Source organism: Charadrius vociferus, unplaced genomic scaffold (genome assembly GCF_000708025.1).
Source record: "Charadrius vociferus isolate BGI_N301 unplaced genomic scaffold, ASM70802v2 scaffold187, whole genome shotgun sequence".
In the NCBI taxonomy this organism is placed as follows: Eukaryota; Metazoa; Chordata; class Aves; order Charadriiformes; family Charadriidae; genus Charadrius; species Charadrius vociferus.
The window spans coordinates 31,835-55,290 of record NW_009649180.1 but is presented as its reverse complement, the minus strand read 5'-3'; the positions used below and the strand labels follow the sequence as shown (position 1 = coordinate 55,290).

General features: G+C 38.2%; 1 protein-coding gene across 1 annotated transcript in view; it reads right to left on the bottom strand.

The window, feature by feature from the left end:
- DLG5 (discs, large homolog 5 (Drosophila)) overlaps nt 1-23,051 on the bottom strand; it is a 56,825-nt gene extending 33,774 nt beyond the window's left edge. The window contains 8 exon segments of the mRNA XM_009888661.1: nt 543-727; nt 1,843-2,073; nt 6,039-6,351; nt 7,602-7,861; nt 11,410-11,593; nt 14,258-14,401; nt 19,623-19,788; nt 22,913-23,051. Of these exon segments, the coding sequence (XP_009886963.1) occupies nt 543-727; nt 1,843-2,073; nt 6,039-6,351; nt 7,602-7,861; nt 11,410-11,593; nt 14,258-14,401; nt 19,623-19,788; nt 22,913-23,051 (1,622 nt within the window).
- Between the last annotated feature and the right edge of the window lie 405 nt (nt 23,052-23,456).

Below are 23,456 nucleotides of genomic sequence, written 5' to 3'. Positions count from 1 at the left end.
GAAAAAAATGACGTATGCTAGGTCTTAAGGAAAAGCTTGTCAAGATAACAGAAACTTTCTTCATCCTTTTCAAAACTTTATATCTACTTATATAAACTAGCAGAAAAAAATCCTGATTGAAGGATTTTCTCTTAGTTCCTTACATACATTTAGTAGCAAATATGTTCAGTTACTTTTCGTGAAATGTCCCCATGGGTAAAAAATTATTTGCAGGACTATAGCTATAGCAGGATTGGGTATATCATGCCTAAGAGAAAGCATACTTTGTTGTTCATATGTAGCAGTGCTGTTAGGCTGTATGATATTTACCAGAGACATATTATGGGTATGAAAGCATAGGCAAAGCAAAGTATCTTTAAGGTGCCCTCAACTTCAAGAAAAAAGAAAAAAAAAAAAAAAAAAAAAATCACTCTGTGACAGCTAATGCAGAAGTTCCAACAAGTTGAAGAAAGTGCTAGAAAAACCCAGCAAGTCCTAGAATTGCATCAACTGCACACAAAGTGTTACAAAGATCACTCGTGTACCATCTAGCATTCGTTTACCGTATACTTTCCCTTTCTGCAACAATCTTATCCCGCTCTTGAAAGGCCCAATCTCTCCTACACTTGGCTACTTCTGCTTCCTGGACAGCTTCCTTTAGTTCTTGTGACATTGCCTCATATTGTTTCCGAAGCATTTCAATTTCTTTGTTTGCTCTTTCTATGTCTAGGGTAGCAGAATCTTGTATCTGGGAATTAAGAAATATAGATAATTATTTTAGGCACAATTTTTAGGTAAGTATGCACAAACAGCTTTTACTGCAGGCGTGTTACCTGACGTATTCAATTCTTGGGTTTTCATAAAAAAATGTTCTTTTATCTTAATGGCAACTTTTGGGAGAAAAAAGATAAAAACTATTGCAATGTATTTCATTCAGTGGCACATAAATTTGTGCAAACGCAATCTACGTGAATAAGAATCCTCACTTTAAAATAACACCAGTGAATATGTTGTAGTTCAGAGATGGCATTCCATGCTTCTACTTTGTTCTGCTCAGCAGATAGAAAAAAAAAACTTCAAGGATATTTAGAAATCAGATACACCATTATAAGCAGTTACAACACAGATTTCCTGCATTACTGTTATTTACCCTGGGACAACTAGACGTACATTTTCACAACACAGACTTTTGATTCACATAAGTCTCTTAACTCCAAAGCAGAGCAACGGAATTCCAAAAACGTTTTGTTTGAATGTTTCTTGCTTCAGATAAGAATTACTTTCTATTTGAATTAACTCGTTCCTCTAACATTCTCTATTTTGAACAAGAATTTAATGTGGATTGATGTTTAGTACCACACACCAGACAAAAGCATCAGTAAGTGTGCAGAATTGTAAGAATGTTACTACCCACACCGAGACATAAACTGTCAGAATAGCATATTTATACTAAGAACACGTACAGATTAGAAAATTTACAATCACACTTCAGTTAAGTTCCTTTGTGAGGTATAAGAAACGGCTAACATCCTGAGGTTACAGACACCAACACCACATATTATAGATGGCAACAGGTCTACCAGCAGGTAATGACCTGCCTAGGCACCCACTGGATCACAATATTTTATTTGCCATCTATTTTTACAAATGGAAACTTAATATGAAGCATGACTGTATTTCGTTCAAACAAGTTCCATCACTATGTCTTGAAGAACACACATGTGTTTATATACAGGTATTTTAGAGTGACCCAGGGAAAAGGGGGAAGACACCCCATGTGCCCAGACCTTCAACTCATCTCTTGAATATTACTGACCCTTTGGAGTTAAGAAAGAAAAAGTCATCTGTGAAAGCGTGCAATACCTGACGGGCTTGATAATATTCCCTTAGCAGATGGTCTCTCTGGATGATAGCTTCTGTTCTCTCTTTTCTGGCAACATCTCTTTCTTCCTTCACTGTCTCTATATCCTTGCAAGCTTGGTCAAGTTCCTTCTGGGCCTCAGCTTTGTCCTTCACTTCATGACAGTATTTTTCCAGCAACTCATTCCTCTCACAAATTGCTCTATCTCTCTCCACTAGAGCTGAGTTTAGCTCCTAAAACAAGATCCATTGTTTGCAGCAGGTTAAGTACAGAAGGAAACAGTTCACCTTTCCAACTGGATACACACTGACACCTTAAAAGCCTAGAGAGCTTACCTCTAATGTTCTGAAAAATAGGAGCAGAACAGACTGTGCTCACATTGCATAAAAGTAAGTACTAGCAAAGAATATTTCATTTGGTAATTAAAGATATCACACCATCACATTAGCACAGTGCTATGTCAGAAGTAAGCAAGAAGCTGGGAGCACTCACAGTTTTGAGGAACCAGTCAGACTTGATGTTTTAAAAGAAGGCTTTAAATACAGCAAAGGGTGAGACTACATAGCAAATATTTTTACGCAACTGCCTCCATCTTATAGGGATGAAATAATTTAGACAACCCAGTTACATAAGTATCTTATAGTTTCCTCAGAAGTTTTAAAGGGACATTAAAGTCACACGCCAGGAAGATACCAATGTGCAACCCACAGAATGTTCAAAGATAGAACTACAGTGTGCCATAATGCAGAATCATGGTACATCTTATTAAATGCGGAATTCAACTGCATCATAATAAAAAAAGATGAGTAAAATGTAGCTCTAAAATACAATCTGTCCTTTTAACGTAGTTTAAACTAGACTTCCTTTGGAAGAATGAGGCATTGAAGCAGTTGAATTTCATGCCACTGAATTTTAAGATGGTCCAGCTCTCCAGAAGCATTCCGCTGGTGGCTACAAAGAAGTCCTCCTACGTATAGACGCTCCTGGCTGGAAACTATTATTTTTTTATCTCAAAAAGATTACCAGAGGCAGCTGATATCTGAAAAGCAAAAGGATGAAAGGGTCCAGATACTTAAGGATACAAAGACACCATGTCATAAACTGACTTCCATTCTATTTTCCTCTACAGTTGGCAAGGACTAAGATTGAGTACTCAAAGCATGGATGACAATTGTATTTTGTTGTACTAACACAACTGTTTTTGAGATATGGCATCCAGTTAAGGCTAGTCAGGTTGTTAAAACAGTTCTGCGACAGTATCAAAACAGGTATTTTTGTTGTAGAGTAACAGACAAGCACTAGAATTAACGACTCACTCTGTGAACGTAAAACATAATAGTGAATCGCAATTACCAGAGCACTCAAGTTTTCTGAACATCAGTAAGAGCTTCCATTGCTCCGTACCTCAAACTGGGTAAGATGGATCTATGGTAGTTGAAATACTACCAAAGGGCAGAGCTTCACCTCTGAAGTGAAAAATTTCTGACCCATCTGGTGGTACAGACAAGTTTTAGCACTGGAAGCAACATTTTGCACAGCTTAACTATAGTCTTTATAAAATGTGCATTGAAATGCGTGTATAAAACTTACACAAAAGTATTCTTTTCCAGCATGCAGCAGAGATAAAAGTCATCAAGTATGAAGCTCCCAGAAAGCACTTCATTAAACATGAATTTACAGTACTTTAAGGTGATTTGAAAAAATACATATTGCCACATCTTATTCCAGCATGCTTGATATCAACTATCTGAATAAGAGCAGCCATTGCCTCCAGCGGTCAGTAGTAAAATTTCACCTCTGTCTTTTTCCTGTGACATTTGCACAAAATTAAACGTAACAGCAGAGGGCAATGTGCCATTTGGCGCTGATTAGAACAGCTTCTGTTTGGAAACATTGAAGTGGTTTGGTTTGAAGAGCAATTCCAAATTTGTGAAGAATTCTTATGTTTGAAGGAAGTTCTCACATGTGAATATAGTGCAGTAACCTCATACAGGATAAAATACAACAGGTCTATTAAACAGAGGGGAAAGCGGACTACCACCAAGATGAAACACAACATTTTAAGTATTTGCTGGAGCAAAAGATTATGCCAAACAAAAACACCACTGGGCAAGTAGAGGGGGAATTCTATAACATCTAATCCCTAGCTTTGAGTAGCCAAACTCATAAGAACTTAATCCAAAATTGCCCATAGTGCAAAATCCTGAGATTTCTTCTAACATCTATAAACGCCAGACAATTATTACATTTTGGATGTAAATTAACCCATTATGTTTAAGCATATATGACCAAAAAAGCTTACATATCTAACTACGAAATTGACTGACTGACCTCATCATGTCTCATGATACAACACCTCTTCAACCTCAAACAACCTCTTCTCCATTTCAGTTGCTTTTGCGTTTCTTTGGGACACAAAAGGTACACTAGCAAACACAAGTTTGATGTAAGAAACTACACTTAAAATGACCTGAATGCATTCAGCGCTGTTTCCGGGGCACTATGTAATAGGGCACGTAAAGCTGCCATACATCACAAGGACAGGGAGGAACATTAGGTTACATTTCGGCAAGCACCAGAGCAACTATTCATGGACAGGATCATCCCACTTATGCAGGGGCATTTTTCAGGATGCTATTTCAAGTGAATGTATTGCTTGATCAAGAAATGTTTTCAACCTTTCAAATACTTGCCTCGCAAGAACTAGAAAACCCCTTATGCCCTGAATGCAGCTGCAGCGAGAGCCAGTACTATGTGACACAGGAACACACCTGCTCACAAGCAGAAGAGTCATAGATACAGGAAAGGAAAACAGGAACAAAAAGAAAACTCACAATACTGCTATTTTACGCTTTTTAGTACATCACAGAGGAAGTTATTTTTGCTTTCTGATGGGCCCATTCTGGGGGTGAATGTCTGTGCCCTGCCAGCATCTCCCTCATCAGTCCCAGGCTCTTTCCTCCCCTTATTCAAACACCCCTTCAAGTCATGTAGGTAGGAGGGAACACCCATGTATTTAAAATTTTAAGTTCCTGCCCCTTAAAGCGCTTTGAAAAATTACTCATACCGCTGCAATGACAGACATAACAAACTGGAGCAGAACGACTAACTGTGTCTATTGCCATCGGTATTCCTTACTAGCTACCCTGATTCCACTGCAACCAACAACAGAAATTTCTATTGGCTTAATGGCTTGACGAAAGTAGAACAGGTATGAAATATGTAGAAGCTAAATTACAGTGAGCTAATTAGCTCACCGCAGAAGCTAAATTATTTAGCTGGCAAATATGAGGGGTTGAAAACTATTCTTCAAACCAGAAGTTAGTTATTTTTGTAAAGCTCTGATGCCGTATGTCACAATCCACATTATGTTCCTCAACAATGGTGTGATTTAAAAAAAGCTCCACATCTTAATCTTTTATAAAGGCATTTTGTTCAGATGTAATGCTGTGAAAAAAGTAAAATGAGATTTATAGGCAATGGAATACATTTGCTTGTATCTATTTCATGCTAAATTAAGTATTTGTAAACCAAATGGTCAAGTCAATGCATGTCAGCTGCAATGAAACTGAGCAGTAAATTGTGTTTTGGAAATCTTAACAGCATCATTATAACATGGTTGTGATATAAGCATTTCAAGAAGGTATTGCTGAAAAATACAAAGTTCTGGTTTCACACACTTTAAGGCATGCCTGAGCTCTAGCGAAAAATCTTCAAAGTGTCCTCTTTAACTTAAAGGCAGAAGAAGGGCAAATGAGTAAGAACATGCATGTCAGCACAGGCTTTGCATAAATATTTGAGACTACTTTATCATGTACCGGTTCAAGTCATAGTAGATAGTATCCAGTGGTTCCTGTAGAGGTTAGAAGTTAAAAATAATGAATATTTAGAGCTACATCGTTACAGAGAGCATTACTTGAAAAGGCATAGAAGACTAATGCAGTAAAGGAAGGATTTATAATCAGCAGAACGAACAGAATTAAGTCGAGTGAATAGCAAATTTCAACTGACAGGTACTCTATTCAAACATGCAATCTTAATTAACGGACAGTAAAAAGGAGTGCTGTAGGAAAACATCAGCATGGAATTTCCTCTTTGTGGTGCACTCCTGTTTTCCATTAATCAGTCATACATTTCTGATTCTGGCATCAACAATGTATACTCATTTCCCTTCCCCATCGGAACAATAGGTTAGTACCTGTCTTAAAGCTTCCATCTCTTCACTAGCCACTCGCTTCTCAGAAGAAGTGTTCTTCAGTTTGGACTCTGCAAGCTCCAGCTCTGTTTGAAGCTTATCTACCTCTTTAATTACTTGATCTCTCTCACTCATTATGAGGCGGTATTCATTGAAAACTGAATCCCTTTCTTCCTTGTATTTTTCTGCATCCTTTGCTGCCTTCAGCTGCATTGTTTTGAACCTTGTCACCTCTGACTGTAATCGCTCCATTTCTCTCTGCAACTCTTTGTTTTGTGCTGTGGCGTTGCTTAGTTCCTGCTGTACTGATTCAAATCTAAAAACAAGCAGAAATGCCAATAAGATACTTGTTCCTCATTTTCCTTGTTCATACATTAAAGTTTTGGCTGGATAACCAAATGCATACATTGGTAAAACACAACCACAAAGGTCATCTTCGACAACATACTCAGTGCTGCGAAATACAAGTTAGATTAATTATTGCTTTAGGATACTACAGAACCTCTTTAAGGAACTGAAACGTAAAAATTTTTAGAAATAATTTAAAACTAGTTTAATTATTAAAATTCAATTTCCATCAAATTATTCTAAAAGGTATGCAAAACATTGTCATTATTTAACAGCACAAGTTTAACCTTATTTATTGCATGCAGCTCTATTCATCTTCGAAGTTAATTCCTTCTCCCAACACACACTTCCAGACATGTGGGAAGAAGGGAAACAAATGCAGAAACTGGAAAACCAGAACAACTTCCAGATGCCTGTAAATGCCACAAAGTTGGTAATGGACAATTTAGAGGAGAAAAAAAAGTGGGTTTACAGTAAAAATGCAGACAAGGAACTAAAAACAGGTAATTTGAACATCACTGTTTTCATCAGTTGGTCATCCAGTAAACCTGAAATGCAAAATATCTTAAACCGGCAAAAGTAGTTTTTAAAATTTTAACAGATGAAAACATATGCACTTTACCATTACAACCTACTAAAGTATGGCACAATCAAAAAAGGATGTAAAAAATTTAATTTAAAAGTAATGACTTTGTGTTTATACTGACAAAGTGCTATTAAAAGTAGGACTATAATTCCACAGAGAAGTTCACAATTAGGTTTAAAAAGGAACTTAAGTCCTTAAGACTCGCCACCCATTGTAGAGTTTGTCTGGAACACTAATTCTGAGGTTTAAGAAAACCTTGGTTGCATTCGACTCCTGTCTCTACAGCAGAATAAACATAGCTTGAAACGCAGGCTATCCCTTTCTCACGTGAGGTAAACAATGGTTAAAACTCCTCATACAGTTCTAAAACTTTAGCCGGGAAACACTTTTCTCAAGAAAAAGCACAATTCCTCCAAATAAACATCCCCCTCGCACTTTCTAGGACCTTCCAGAAAATCTTACATAAAAATACAGGCTTACTCATCACACCAAGATAACATACATTAGAGAAAAATTTTAGGAAAAAAAAGTTAGAAAAGTATTTGTGATTCTACCACAGACAAAATAAGATGCCACATTAGAATTGTTACTGCTTTCACAGCGTATCTGAAGATATCAAAACCTGACTGTACCTTCTAAGGGAGGTCGAATATTGCTGCTGAAAATGTATTGCTGTGTCCCTTTGCTTCATTAACATGTCAACCTGCTTCTGAAGACGCCTGTTCTCCTCCTCAGCCTGTTCTAGGCGGCTCAGATCCGTATTGTGACTTGCGATCTTCTCATTGTACCGTTTCCTCAGGGCATCGTAATCCTTCTTCACACCCTCTAGCTTGTCCATTGCTGTATCATAAAGTTTATTTAATATCTCTGATGACCCATTTTGCTTCATAACCTAAAAAAACAACAGAAACTGTATTAACGAACTCGGTTTTTAATCAGTCCAATAAATTTGATTTACAATGTATATAAGAAACAATATTAGAACAAAAATATATTAACCAACTTTAATAATCATTCTTTTTAATTACTAAGAAAACACTGAGCCTCTTCTAAGCCTTGCTGTTACTCTAAGCATTACTGTATCTGCTTAATGTTAACTGGGGAAAAAATCTGCTTAATCATAACTTAGAGCACACAAGTTTAGGAAAATCACTCCCTAATGGTAACTGTTACGAACAGTTATCAAACTCAATTTGTTTTCAAAGTACTTTGTAGATTTAGCAAGAGGAAATCGTTACTTGATGACCGACGGTAGCTGTAATTTAGGAAACGACCACGAGGTGGCATGAATGACAGGTTGCCTATATCCTTCATGAACAAATTAAATAATTTAAAACCTCAAGAGAATAAAATCTACCCTAAAATGTGTTATACACATAGGCATATATTTTAGTATTCATGCAATATTTCATCTGAGAACTACCCACAGAGGTTTGTGTTTCAAAAGCTATCCATAAAATACGATCAGGAAGAGAAAAATCCATTTAAACATGAATAAAGTCTGACCTGGATCTTAGTTTCAAATTAATTTCCATTGACATAAGAATCTTGTTGTAAATAGCAATGTTGATGATAAATGACCAGCAACAACAGAAATCCCCTAATGAGCTTCAGCAAATCTAGTCCTTCTTCCTTCTCAAAAGGCAAAGAAATATGCCTGAAATGAGGCCACACCTCCCCCCCCCTTTTTTTTCTTTTTTCAAATGATGCTAATTTTTTCTAGTTTTGTTTTTTAAACTGAAACTTGGCCTTGATGGAGTGGTGGGAACAAACAGAAATACTCTATATAGAGAGGTGCCACAAATTTATATAATCTTAACCTTAGCCTACAAAGGTAAGTCCCTAACTATCTGAAAATTGAAAGTACTAAAAAAATTAGAAGGAAGAAGAGACAGAAAACATGAGCTCTATAAAAAAAATTGAAACCAAACACACAGCAACTATCCTATATGCACAAACTGGCCCCTCATCTTCTTTTGTGCCTTATATTCAGAGTAAGGACCAGCTCGTGAACATGGAAGAACCTGGATGCCCGCAGACCGAAGGAAAGATCAAAAGAAACCTCCCGCTCTTTGCCCAATACTCACTGCCCACCGGTAGTGGATAACAACCGTCATTGTCAGGAAACCACTTCTCTACACAGGCAAGACGTTCTTCAGCCTGACACTGGTCTCCTTTAATTAACCACGATACGTAAAAGCAGCGAGTTCCTGTTCCTAGAGCGGTCGTGGAACAAGGCTGCTGCGGAACAAGGCTGCTGCGAGAGTCTCAGGGCCACGGCTATTTCCACATACATCCCTATCCTCAGTGGACTCAGCAGCATAACTCATACAGACTTGGACCCATGATTAGCTAGCGTGCTTCAGTGTACCATTTCAGATATGCTAAACATGTGGTAAACTGTAAGCATACGTAAAGTGTAAATACATGTTGATTTAAACCTGCTCAAGAGAGCCATTCTCCTGAAGACTACTTCCCAAAGCATTCTGGGAACAGGTTTGAGAACCAAGTATTTGAGAATCCAAACAGAAACAAACCACTTCTCACTGTCTAAAGCATATATGGAATGTCTTTTTGCTGAAAACACACTGAACAACCAAAGAAAAGAAGGATGAATATACTTGAAATGGGATGGAATTCAGCATAAACTTGCTAACAGAGGAAGGCAGAAACGCCATAAACAGGAAGCAGTGTAATAAGGAAGGTCTCCCCTTCAAAATCCCAGTCCGAGAAAAAGTAAATAGTCCCAGCTGGACCGAGGAGGACAGCCGTGGCAACAAGAAACTTCATATGTGAGCAGCAGAAACTTAAGCTGGTCAGCTGCTACACAGCAAATCCATGAGAATCCCACACAAAGAGTCGCCGATCAAAAGGTTTTGCTCTCTGAGGCCACCGAGATGTTGTGTTTTGCTATGGCCTGACGACGAAACAACACGTCAGAGGGATCAACATAAATACTGCTAGTCTAACTCAGATGAGAAATGACACAGACAAGATAAGACTCTTGGCGCCCCTTCAAGACACCATGATTCACTCTGACATGCTGAGAAACGGAGTTACACAACTTTCTCACCGAGAGTCACATACACAGTTTTCTTTGAAGGTTTAATCGTGATGTTGACATGAGACTGAATTTCTTTAAATAAATACTTATTTCAACGACACTTCAGCCTCCTCCTGAGCTGCCAGATAATTTCAAACCTCAGGACAGAACCTCAGAATACACTAGCCTTCCCTTGGAGGTTTTACATCCCTGCTTTGCAGCCTGGGAAACTGAGGCAGAGAGCAACGAAGCGATTTGCCCAGGTTTACACAGCAAACCATTTCTGCTCCACAGAACAGCAGCCACCTTCTGAACCAAGCCACTAAACCATTCCACAGCAGAACTCTCAAGAGAAAGCTAGAGAACGGGAACAAAAGGACATACAAATCTTCTCTCCTCTTGGCACTAGCCCTCAAGCACCTCCTAAAGTGCCATTCAGCACATCCAGCTTGCTTTGACCTTTGCCCCTCCTACCCTGGCAAATAATTATTTTTGTTTGCAGAGGTTTTGCTTCTGAAGCCTAATGTTTGACTTGCAAGTTTGCCCTGTGAATCAGCCTACATACAGTTAACCGAGATATTCTGTTTAACCATTCCACATGCTACTGTAACTATTCTAACTAAACGATCAGACTTTTCCATAGGTCAACTGTGGCCCTGCTATGACCAGTTGCTCCTTTACTATTACTCTTCCTTTTCTTTCTTCAGAGTGTAGGAACAACGTTGCCCAAGAGACAGCCTGTTACATACAGCTCTGAAATGTCCACCTCTTCCCGAAAAGCTTGTCTTTTTTTAAGTTCAGAAGCATTAATCAACCTATAGCTTTGTTCTAACTGAATAGCATCTGCAAACCTAAATAACCAAACTCAGCTCAATCATTCCCTCAAACCAGTACGGTGTCACTGCAATAATTAAAACAAAACAAAACAAGACCCCAACCTACCTGTCACTCATTTTTTTTATTGTAGTACTTTCCAAAATACAAACATAACGTGCAAGTTTAAAGCGAGCCCTGTCCCATAAAACACTCTAGGAAAATAGTCATCTTTTTAATCGCTTTGCAACTTCAAGCTAGGATTCTGATGCCTCTCCACCCACTTAAAAAAAAATATCACGCATACACAATCTTCCTCATGTACATTTTTTTCATCTCTGCATCAAGTTTTCTTAATACCATCTAAAATTCCATAACCCTCATTCTTTTTCCCGGCTTAACATAGAAAATCGATTAGTATCCAAGACCTCATTTTCTCCCCTAGTGCTGTAAAACGAGGCGGATGTTTTTGAATGAGTAAGGCATAAAAGGCGGCGATGCTGCACATTCAGTTTTATTGACTTATTTATCAAAGGAGCAATTAATGAGCTCTTCTAGCACTTACCCTACGAGCTGTAGCTTACCTGCTGCTGCTGGCTGCGCAGGTCCGTTATCTCTTTCTGATCCTCATCGTGAAGTCTCTTCATTTCCTCACACGACTGCTGGAGATGATTATGTTCTCGCACCAGCTGCGTGTTTTTCCTCTTCAAGGTATCCATGTCCTCCTTCAGCTGTGACTGGTCACTCAGCAGTCGACTGTGCAACGTGCTGCCATGGCACACAAAAAATGCTCTTAGAAGCCAACTTGCCAGGACAAAGTCCCGGACTAATTAATTTCAAGCATGAGTTTCTTACCAAGAAAGCAGGTCAAACTAACTCAATTCTGCATTATTTGAATATTTCAAGCATCAGGAAAAAAAAAAAATTGGAAAAAAACAGGGACATAAATATGAGAATACATGAAAGTACACAGTACTCTTAAGCAGTATCAGAAGAGATGATGTATTTATGCCACCCATCAATGCCATTTCATAGCCATTTTAAAAGCAAGCAGATAGACAAACGGAAATGGTGTAATGTGAGTATAACGTGATCCCGGAGACAATAGGTGTTATCCCACTAACCACCTCCCTTTTGGGCCCCTCAGCTGAGCAACAGCTAACCAAAATACAGGTGAAAACTACAAAAATCTCATTGTATGCTACTTTTTAAAAACAAGCAAACCAACCAACCCAAACAAAAAACCCCACAACCAACAAAAACACATTATGTATGTTTCTACTACATTAAGCAGGTAAAAAGTTATCAAAGTTACTCCACACTTCATTACACAAGCCATAATTATTGAGAAAAATACACTCTCATTTAAAAGTTAAACAACTGAGAGCCGCATGATGCAGCTGTCTTAGAGATTATAATTCAAGGTAGCAGTCCAAAATTAGACCAGACCACTGCTGAGCAAGAGCAAAAAATCAATTGAATATATTTTACTACCACAGATCAAACAAAGAGTGAGATTTGGATACTGACAAGTATTTTTGTTGTTGAAACAGAATGATTCAAACTGAACTCTCGCACCTGCTGATAAAGTGTTTAAAGACTATATTTATTAAAAAACCATATATAACACACAGCAATGAATAGAATCAATTTACATTTTAAGATACTTTGTATTCCTTCTTTATGAAGTGAAATATTTCCTGCACAGAATGACCTAAAGCATTTTAAAAAAAGTCTCCTTAAAATTATGACAACCTGACAAAAAAAAAAAGCCTTTGACAAATTATATTCACACAATTAAATACACATAATCTTTACCTGTGGCTTATTAATCTGTTATCTGTTATTCACATTTTGTTGGAAATTATAATTTCTTTGGAATGGTAACTTTTTTTTTTTTTTTAAGCATGGGGTTCTAAGTATTACTGCAGCAGAAAATAACATTTGAATAGTGTATACTACTTGATTCCCTTCTTTACCCTGAGAATTACTGATAGGATCTGAGCAGGAATTACGTGCGTGGATTTCAATGTGTTGTCATGTTTTGGATACCTAAACTCCAACAGCAAGTTTCAGCCTCCCTAAAGTTTTAAGTAGGAAACTTAAAAATTCAAATCCAAGTAAATCAAGTTCTCATCGTAAAAAGAATTACCTCTGAATCAATTAAAACATGCTGTACTTTCTTCTGACCGGGTCATCTTAGCCCGTAGCAAGTATAAACGCGAAAGCTTGTACTTGTACATACGCATCCTTTTGCAGAAGCGTAAATTGTTGATCTCTGAGGAAAGTGTCTGTATTCTTGGTATACTTGAGTATTTCAATCAATCACTCTATCTTTTAAAACTCAGAGTTTTTCTTCTCATATGAGAAGGTAAATCCTTTTCTACTATTGTGAAAATACCGAAATAAACAAGAGTGTAATGCAGTATGGTTTCAGGGACTACAGAACCGCTAAATAAGGTAAGCAAAACACTAATTTTTTAGGACACAGAATACAAGTGTTTCACATCAGCATTGGACAGACATAAGTAAATCAGCTTGGAAAAAAAATCCATCTACAATGTACAGAACACTAAGGCTTTGCAAGAACTCACTAGCAAATTAAAATACTTGAAAATCCTCTAATGAAATTAGAAATAAAGCTCTTTGTAAAGAAACCACACAACTTGCTACACCTGCACCTGCTGACAATCTTTAACACCATTTTCAGGGTTTTGAAGAAGAATGCAAAGAAACGACGTCTGTCATTACAGACTCGATGAGTTGTGGGTGAAAGTGCTATGGAAGAACTAGCAGCTCCCAATGAAAATAAAATGCTGTCATTAAATATTAGTCATCTTTTATAGTGTAGATTTAAGTGAAACAAATTTCAAACCAAGAATTTACCTGCATTTCTATTTCTGAGCTGTCTTCCTTCCAAGTGAAGAAAACATATTCCTACTTGAATCTATGACTGTTTTCTAAACAAAAATACACACTAAAAATATTCTCCAATTTCTTCCTATTTTATTGCATTTTCATAAACACTTACAATTGGTCTAAGCCTGTGTTAAAGCTTACACAAGCCAGTGTGAGAGCTATCACAACCTATTTAAAAAACAGTAAGAAATGACATTGTCTCAAATTATATTCTGCTCTCCAGCCTGACAGTAAGACTACTGAATTGTAATTGCAAGTCAGTAACTAGGCTTTCCTTGTCAGTGTGCCATCAAGACATCAGGGATTTCTATCTCAAATTCTTCAAAATAAAACAAGCAATCCAAACTTTACCATTTCAAATAGGCCAGAAATGTTTTGTCTGATGCATGCAAACATTAATCTTGTGATTAAAGTAAAAACAAAATAAATTAAAAAAAAAAATTATTACCATGTTCCAATACTTTATGATCTAACACAGACTGGTAAACTCTTACCTTATATACTAATACTTACTGATAAAAGTCTGCCTCTTTTGCTGCTTCTTCACACCTTTTTAGTGTCTTGGTGTGTTGATTCTGCAGAGACTGTAGGTCTGACATGGCTTTCATGCACTGAATCTTCAGTCTTTCGTAGTCATGATTTGGTTTTGGACTAGGCCTAGCATGGAAAAAGAATAGCAAGCCAAACATCAGCTCCTACAGAGAATGAAAGTCTGGGAAATTACTATCCAATAAATAAATAGTATCACACAACTCTTGATACTTCGGGTATATTATGCTTTAATTGAAATACTGATCACTTCACATTAAGATACAACCATAAGTAAAAATTCACTGACTTTAACCTGTATTAGTTTTACACTGAGACATAACATCTGATCATGAGATAATTCTGTCTAACACTAACACAGCCAAAAATAGTCCTGAGTGAGCAGGTACCTCTCTTCTGAGCAGCCGTGTTATCACAGAGCAGAACTGTCACTTGATACAAGACCAAGTCAATCGCAGCACACTCGGCTGTCCCGCATTACTGTGCCAAAACTCTCAAAGAAAAAGCGGAGAGCTGCAGGGAGAGTTTGGCTGAAAAGAGGTTGCCAAAGTCAAGTGGTGGCTACGTGGAGACCTGGGCTAGGAACAACTTCTCACCCTGGCAGCAGCTAGAGGCCCTTTCTACAGCTCCCCAGGAAAATCAGCATTAGGGGTGAGAGAAAGAGTTTCAACGGGACACCAAACGTACGCACCTGTGTCAGCAGCATCTGGCCAGTTTGACTAACTGAGCATTGAATTTAACTCATTTGAACAAGTCATTCTGCTGAATTACAGATCTGATTGTTACCATGTTATTTCAAACTACTATGAATGAATAAGAAAACATGGCAGAATCTACCTCACATTTCCATAAGATAACCCAAATGTTGTTCAAAGAATTATTAGGAATCTCCAAGACAACATTATCTCCACAAACCCATTTTCAGTAAGCTGAACAAAGTGAAAGCCGAAGTCAATCAAATGAAAATTTTTGACTGAATTTTTTTTTGGTATTTCAAGATCACTGGGAGAGGAGAAATTTTCTAAAATAAATCTTCCTTGTCAAGCAATTGACCAACACAGATAATGTCTAGACTGTGTGGTCACTGCACATGACACCTTTATTTATTTATTAGGAAAAACATGTATCACGCTCGAAACTACATTAGCAGGATGATGCCTTCTTGTTTGGAAGCGCTAAGCTTCTGAAAGAGACTCTACATAGTCACAAAGTTTTTGCACCATTGAATTCTCTAGTTTCAAAATGGAGCTTCCAGCAGCTGTCCCTGTGTCATCTCCTGGGTCTCTTATAACTCCACAGGCAGTGAAAAAAAAAACAAACAAACCAAACCAAAAACAAACCAAAAAGAAAACAATTGCTTTCTAATTTGACTCTATTTATTCTCATATCACATTTGCTCCGTCGCTGCACAGAACACCCTTTCTCCCTCCCACCTCACTCTCTCCCAAACGGCTTCACCGTAAGCACAGCCTGAAAAGCAATTTGAATCCTCTTTGCTTCATACAGAAACAGCAACGCGGATTCTGGAACTGAAATGCAGCTGGCAGTTGAATCGAAATGAAAATGGTTTCACACTGCGGCAGTGGCGAGAGTTGTTAACAAAAAAAAAAAAAAAAGCCACATCTGACTCACAGACTTTTAGGGAGTGTGTGTATGACATGAAGGTGCTTTTTAGTAACCCAGCTGCATTTGGGCTGCTGAGTCGTACAGCCTTCGATTGTGATTCCTCTTTTTCTTCTTTCTCCAGTGAAGTGCTCCCGCGAAAAACAAAATCAAAAAACCCCTTCCTTGACTGGCAGTCTTCAGTAACAGTTAAAATCCAAATTCATAAAAGTAAACAAATATTCAAGTCACATCTACAGGGATGTGTTTTAGGCTTTTTTAATTCACTGTTTAGGGGTGCCAAAAGAAGTAGTACGTTATTCATACAGAGCTAGAGACATATTACTGCAACTACTGCAGCGTTATTCTTTTAAAGTACAACTCTAGTTAGCCTAAGTAAAACTATTTGAAATGTTCACACCCTTGACAGAATCGCTAAAAACACGAGTATTGATTTAAATTAGACTTTAGGGTGAAATTATTGAAAGTAGACACCATCTGTCCACCACAGTCATTAAAATGACAACATCAACTGAAGTACAGTTTAACTCTCAGTTGAAGCATTACTCTTAGTGAGACCCATTAACAGATATTCATATTAAGCTTGTAATCATAAATACACATTTCTGCAAAATATTCCAGTGTGCCAATTTTTTACCAAAGGATAACTATTAGGTCAGTCTCAAAGCTATGGTGAGAACTTGTTCTACAAGTCTAACATCGATCACAGTTATTTCGTATATTGATGAAGTAACACTAGCATTATTCTAAAAAAAAAAAAAAAAATGCTATTAACAAATGGGTATCATGTAGGTAACTACAGAAGTTAGCCTACCTACGCAATGAGGAAGGAACAACAATGCCACCAGTATCATCCTACATTCTAGCTCATCTACATGAAATAAAAAACACCAGGATAGCCAAGGCCATATGTTCCTCAGTGCTGTTCCAAGGGTTTATGTCTCAGCAAGAAAAACAGGAATACGCACAGGAGGAATACTGGTCAGAAGTCAAAAATAAAAATGCAGTCCATTCAAACACATGTAATGGTTGACTCTTGTTTAAGTAAGACCACCACAGTTTTATGCTAAAATGCCTCACAAAATAGGAAAAAAAAAAAAAAAAATTCAGTAAAAGAGGTGTCAGTTACTATTTTGGAAGCATTGGTTCAAACGTTAACAAAATTTAAAATGCTAGTGTCAAAGGTCCAACTGTTTTTCTGATACTCGTATAACAACTCTAAAAATCCTTTCTATTCCCGTGGAAATACCCTGAGCATAAATCAAGGCCACAGCGAGACTGACATTTACACGTATCTGATGCTGACATAAAAGCTAATGCCAACGGCAGATCCAATTTTGTGGGCAAAACCTACCCAACAACTTGAAAATGTTTTCATTTCTATTGCAGTTCCAGTACTACCAACAACAATTACAGATTACACACAAAACAGTCTCTTCTCAAAGGCAGCTTTCAGGGGTTTTACCGTATTGCAGATCTCTTTTACTTGTACATAAGTAGTAAGAATAGTAAGTTTAAGTCTATGAGGTGCACCTTGAGCACACTAAATTATTTGGTCAAATCTTAATCACCACAACACATGCACGCATACAGTCACCATCAAGTGACACAAAGCACAGCATGAGCAATCCTACTCCTGTCCAGCAGGATGACACATGTTCATCTGATTCAGCACATCACAATCCACTTCTGTGCCTCCTCTTCCACTGCTCTAGACTTAGTCAACGCTTGCGTTGGAAAACAACTCTCAGTTTTGCAACTGCCAGCCCTCACAGCCAGCGCAGCACAGCCTACGACTGTGTTGTGAGCTGCAACTGTTTAGCAGCACGCCATCGTGACATGTCGAGATTTGCCTCTGCACCACCTGTGTTAGGTACAGCCACGGCTAAAGCGGGATACACAGCCAGGAAAGCAAAAAGCCCTTTTTCAGTTGTAAAAGTCACCATCTAAATCATGATCTTTCAGCTTTCACACTTCAGCGGAACAGTTTGCAATGTCTGGGCTTTGACTCCTGGAAGGCTGAAGATTAGTTTTATATGCAGAAAGAATACAAAACAAAGTGGGGAAAAAAAACCAAACCAAACCAAAACAAAAAACACCAGCAAGCTTCCCGAAACCATAGATGTGGATGCGGATGGGAGGAGTAGCTGCTTTTATAGTGACAGAAAGAAATGTCAACTAATAATCTTTATTCATTTCCTACTCTTCAAATATTTAATTGTTTGGAAGGCAGCATCCTCCATATAACATACACTGTTTAAGCACTGCTTAAATGCAATATTTATTTTGATGAGTTGTTCTTTAAGCTGTAAACATTTATATTTTCCACAACATAAAAATCCTACACTGGCAGCAGAAGATGGATTCGACAATTAAAGAGAAAAAACTAGGGCAGTCTAGAGGACAGCTCATCAGAACTGTATTAATAGCATCCTGGATTATGGAGACCAGTATTGTAAGCTGTAAAATCCTCAATGCTTAAGCTCTAGTGACTTCAAATAAGAAATCCCTCTGTATAAATAAGTAACTGGAAGCTATGCAAAAGATGTTGATATTTGACAACCTTTTCCTCTCCTGTCGCACAACACTTGGAGGCCCTTAGATAGAACACAATTCTCTTAAAGTTGCCCTCAGAACTCATGGGGGCATGAAGATGGCTAAGGAGTGAATAAAGTGCCCAGATTCTCTCAGTTCAAATCTTGACCTTATCTCATAAGAACAAAAAGTTTATTAAATCACCTAAGCACGTACAGATAGAGCTGATGAAATAACATATACAAACAACAACAAAAAAACATTAAAGTTCAGAAAAACATCGTGACACCACCTCCCAGAAAATCTGTTCTTTGCTCTTATTTCAGATTCAGTGACAGACATTTTTTTCCAAGTTTCAAAAGATTTCTCTTACATGTGCTTACTGCAGGCAAAAAGTACCCACTCAGTGTGCCCAAAGTCACATTTACAAACATCAGCAGATCTTTAACCCTCTAAAATAAACTAGTTCTGTTTCCTACCCAATAAAACCCTTATCTCTAACTCATACACTCCCTGAGTACTATCTTCCTCATAACTTAACAACCCTCAAATTAGAATGAGCTGCATAAAGCTGCTGGCCATTAACTGACTTTGAACACATGTTGCATTAATTTGGCAGCACCCATAACTTCTCAGTGGAGGAGAGTTCCTTACTCTCAACATGTTAATGCTACATAGTCCCTTACTAGATGTATACCAGAAAGCGTATCTCCTAACAGAAACACTCACTCCCCTCAACAGAAGCCCAAACCTCTCTCTCCTTCCAGAAGCATAGGAATAGCTGAGGTATTTTTTCCCCCCCTCTCCTAATTTCTGTCTTCCAGCCAAGTATTCAGAGCTATTTTCCTTTCTTCTCTCTTGCTTTCAAAACAGCAAATGCTTCACCCACTGTCTTCTTTCTCTGCCCACAACATAACCCAGGAAGCCTAAACAACCCGTTTGCTTTCTTCTCTCAACACAGAGATGAGCCCTACTCCTGGAATTCAGCAGGCAGCTCTGACACCTGGATGTGGTCACCTACATACGCACACACTTCACCAAGGTGCAGGTAGGTTACAAGCAACATATATACATTGCAATATCCTTGCTGCTTTACAGGCAAGCAAGTGTCAAGACACTTGAAAACACTACTGAGGACTAAATTAAAATGTTACACTTCCTTGATTTTTACCTGCAGTCATCAAAAGTTGATCCAGGAGATGAAAGTGCAAGTCGCTTGCGCAGCTCATCCCTCTCACGAGTTACTTGACGGAGCTGATACAATATTGTCTCCAGCTTCTCACTCATCTGTCTTGTGTCTATTACAGGTGGTGGAGATGATGCTTTACCAGTCGTACCTGACCAAGGAAATAAATAACTGGCAGTCAGAGAAGTCCTCAAAAGAACTATACAACTTCCCTAAAGAAGTTACCACTAACTTAAAAAATGAAAGGAGTCATGGAAGTCTTCATCAGGGAGTTGACACAAGAATAACTCCAATTCAGTCAGACCCCATGCTAGCAGAAAGGCCCTACAGAAGTTGCAAGTTAGGTTTGCATGAGTAGGTTCCTTGTTTTCTCATGAACTTACACGTTGCCAAAGAGGCAACACAATTTGTCACAATTGCAAAGACCACAGAAACTACCATAGTGACAGAGGTCATAGGTGCAAAGCCATTTCCAATAAAGAACCATGTTCTTGCTTCCACAAAAAAGTAAATTCCACCCACATCGACTTACCCCAGCAACTGCAAAGAACCTGTTACAGCACAGGGGCTCTTTTCCTGTTCCTTTAATCTAGCAGCACAGACATACTATTCTGCTATGTGCTACTGCCAATATTTATTTTTAACGCAATTCTAGGCTTTCACATGTCGCAGTTTATCAGTCCAGTATGTGAAGTTAAAGATTTTGCTTGCCAACAAATCATGAGAAACAAGCTTCTTTTTTAACAACATTGGCTAAACGTGCATATTACCATCACTGGAACTGGACTACACATCAAATTTCCTCTAAGGGGCAGTCATACATTTAAGAGTTCTGTGGGATCTATTAATTCTTAGCTTTCTTCATATCAGAGATGAACAATGATGCCTACTGTCTTCTCAGACAGCTATACCAATACAAAGAGGTCTTCTTCCACATGAGATATGAGTGTGGTATGTTTCACAATGTGCTGACAATTAATTGAACTGTAATTATAGTTCTGTGCATTTTAATCCCAGGCACATGAGAGCAAACTCAAAGATACAGGTCACAGATGTGAAAGTTAAAGGCCTAAATGTATACAGGAGACTACTATTTTCTACCCAAAAGATAAATTCTAGAAATAGTTTGCATAATTATACACTTGAAACAAGCTGCTGACATAAGTATTAACTTGCTGGGATGTACCTTTATTATGCCCTTATTTTAAATGAAGAAACAAAAGACACAATAGTAAAAGAATGCTCTCTGATCACTGTCTTTTCAGAGAAAGAACTTCAAACAAAGTAATTTCATCTGATCAAATGTTAATGAGTTGCAAGGATTGGCTTATATCTAAACTCAGTTCAGCATGGTTTTGCAGAATGTAAAAACTCCCTCCAACTTTTAAGTAGAACTACCTGTGCTTTAAAGTTCCCACACTAAAATAACTGCAGGGTCAGGGCTATCATACATACAGCATCTAGAATAATAGGATCCTTGTTCTTATTCCTTTCAGCTGTTACTGTAATTCTTTAATGAGAATTTATGGGCACAGATTGTTCTTTTCATTTAAGTATTGCATAATAATGTATGTAAATGCTCTAATAGCAAACTGAAGAAAAAAAATTGCTGGAACAGCCTGCATTCTGTAGAAAGACACAAACTCACATTGCTCAAACGAATTCTCAATGAAGGCTGCATTTAAGCTTTCTCCTACTACTGTTTCACTCCTCCATCCAGATGGAGCCCCTTCATCCATAAGGACTAAGGATCTCACACTTAAAACAGTTATCCTTTTTTTTGTAAAATAAGAACCATTCTATATAATTTTTAAGGCAAGATTATACAGAAACCAGTAATAATACAAATGCACTATCGTAGGCTCATGATACAGGGAATAAACAGGGGAAAAAACAAATAGATAAAAAAGTCAGAATATTTATTCATTTAGAATAGTTTGGATACATCAATGAGCAGGGAATTTCATAAACAAATTAAAAGGTAAAAAACAAACCTAATTCAGGTACTGACAGGCTACATGGTCTTGGGTAAATTCAGTGGCAACCTGCACATCCTCTCACTTGAGCCGACACATCAGACTATGCGTAATGTTGAAAAAGTCCCCTTCTTATCCTTACAGAGGAGTTCAAAAGCTTATCTGTCATGCTGGGGCTGCTTGCTAGCAAAACAAATGAATAGGATGGAAGGGGCACAAAAGGAAGGAGGAGATAAATCAAGAAGGCTAGTGTGCTTTACATGGAGGAAAGGGCACTGGATTAACAACAGTCCATCGCTAATATCAGTGTTAACCCCAGCAGCAGTCCCATGGACAACGCCTGCTACCCAAGTCCTACACAAGCATGCAACGGCTGCTCTGGGAATCTGAAACGTAGTAAAAGGAGTTAAGAGCTATACCTCTGTTCCTCCACCTTTTTCCCCCCTTGCTTTGACAACATCCCAGTGACAATCTTCTTCAGGCGAGGAGAACATTTGTGCACACAGTCCCAAAACTGTGCCAAACAAGACACGACTGCTTGAAATGAACACAGGCATATTAGCCTTAGGAAAGAAGCTTTCTTGACTAATGTGAAGCCATCCGTCTTAGTACCACAGAAGATTATTTTTCATTAACTTTTTACAAGTACATCAACAAATACTTTCATCTCAAATGCAATGATATTGTTGTCAACGCATAATACCAGCCGAGAGATGTATGCCTTTAAGTGCTGTAAAAACACAGATCAATATGATCCAGACATTCCCCCGTTATCCTTAAAAGAAGTCCAAAAAGTTTATCTTTGCTTGATTTACTAACAACCTTACATTTTCAATAGTTGTCCAAAAGGTCACATAAATGCTAAATCAGATTTGTGGACGCTCAAAAAAAACCAAACCAAAACCCAAACCCTAAGAACTTCAGTAAACTCTGCTTTCATCAGAAAAATTCAATACTCTTCATTTCCTTTAACGGGGCTTTTAGAGCTGGATGCTAAAAGCCTTTTATTGCATTTGACATCCTGATGCAGTAGAAGGAAAGTGACCTGTGCTTCCAGCTTTGTATTCTTTTTCCATCTGACTGCATATTTTACGCAACAGTACTTCCTTTCTGCACTTTAACCAGTCAAACCGGTCTTAAAATGCACAAGCCTAAAGGCTAGATGTCCATTACCCAAATTATGCCACCTTTCAGTAACTCACCTGCTTTCTCAGACAACCTGGACTGATGAAAACGTATTTACTGCAAGACCTGCCAAGTGCAACTCATTCATCTGCTTCGGTAAGCCTCATGACTCACTTTTCACGTGAGCTGCACTTGGGCTCTGAGAACCCGGCCGTATGGAAGTCGCCTCCCTGGCCAGCCTCCCAGTAAGCGGTGCTCCACCAACACCAGAAACGGCCTGACAGCGGGGACACCTCGTCTGGGCAAAATGCATTTTGCCAATAATGCAGTAGATGCGCATTAAGCACTGAGCACGCGCTGACTTAATCTAAAGCAAGATTTTGCAGGATTTCCATCATAGGACCTGTTCTGTCAAGTAACAGGTGATAGAACAAGAGGAAAAGGCTTCAAGTTGCGCCAAGGGAAGTTTAGATTGGATATCAGGAAGAATTTCTTTACTGAAAGGGTCATCAGGCACTGGAACACGTTACCCAGAGCAGTAGTGGAGTCCCCATCCCTGGAGGTATCTAAGGGTCATGTGGATACAGTGCTCAGAGACATGGTTTAGTGGTGGTCTTGTCAGTGTTCGGCTAATGATTGGACTAGATGATCTTACAGGTCTTTTCCAATCTAGGAGATTCTGTGACATGTTGTATAAAAGAAAAGCCTTAAAACCAGA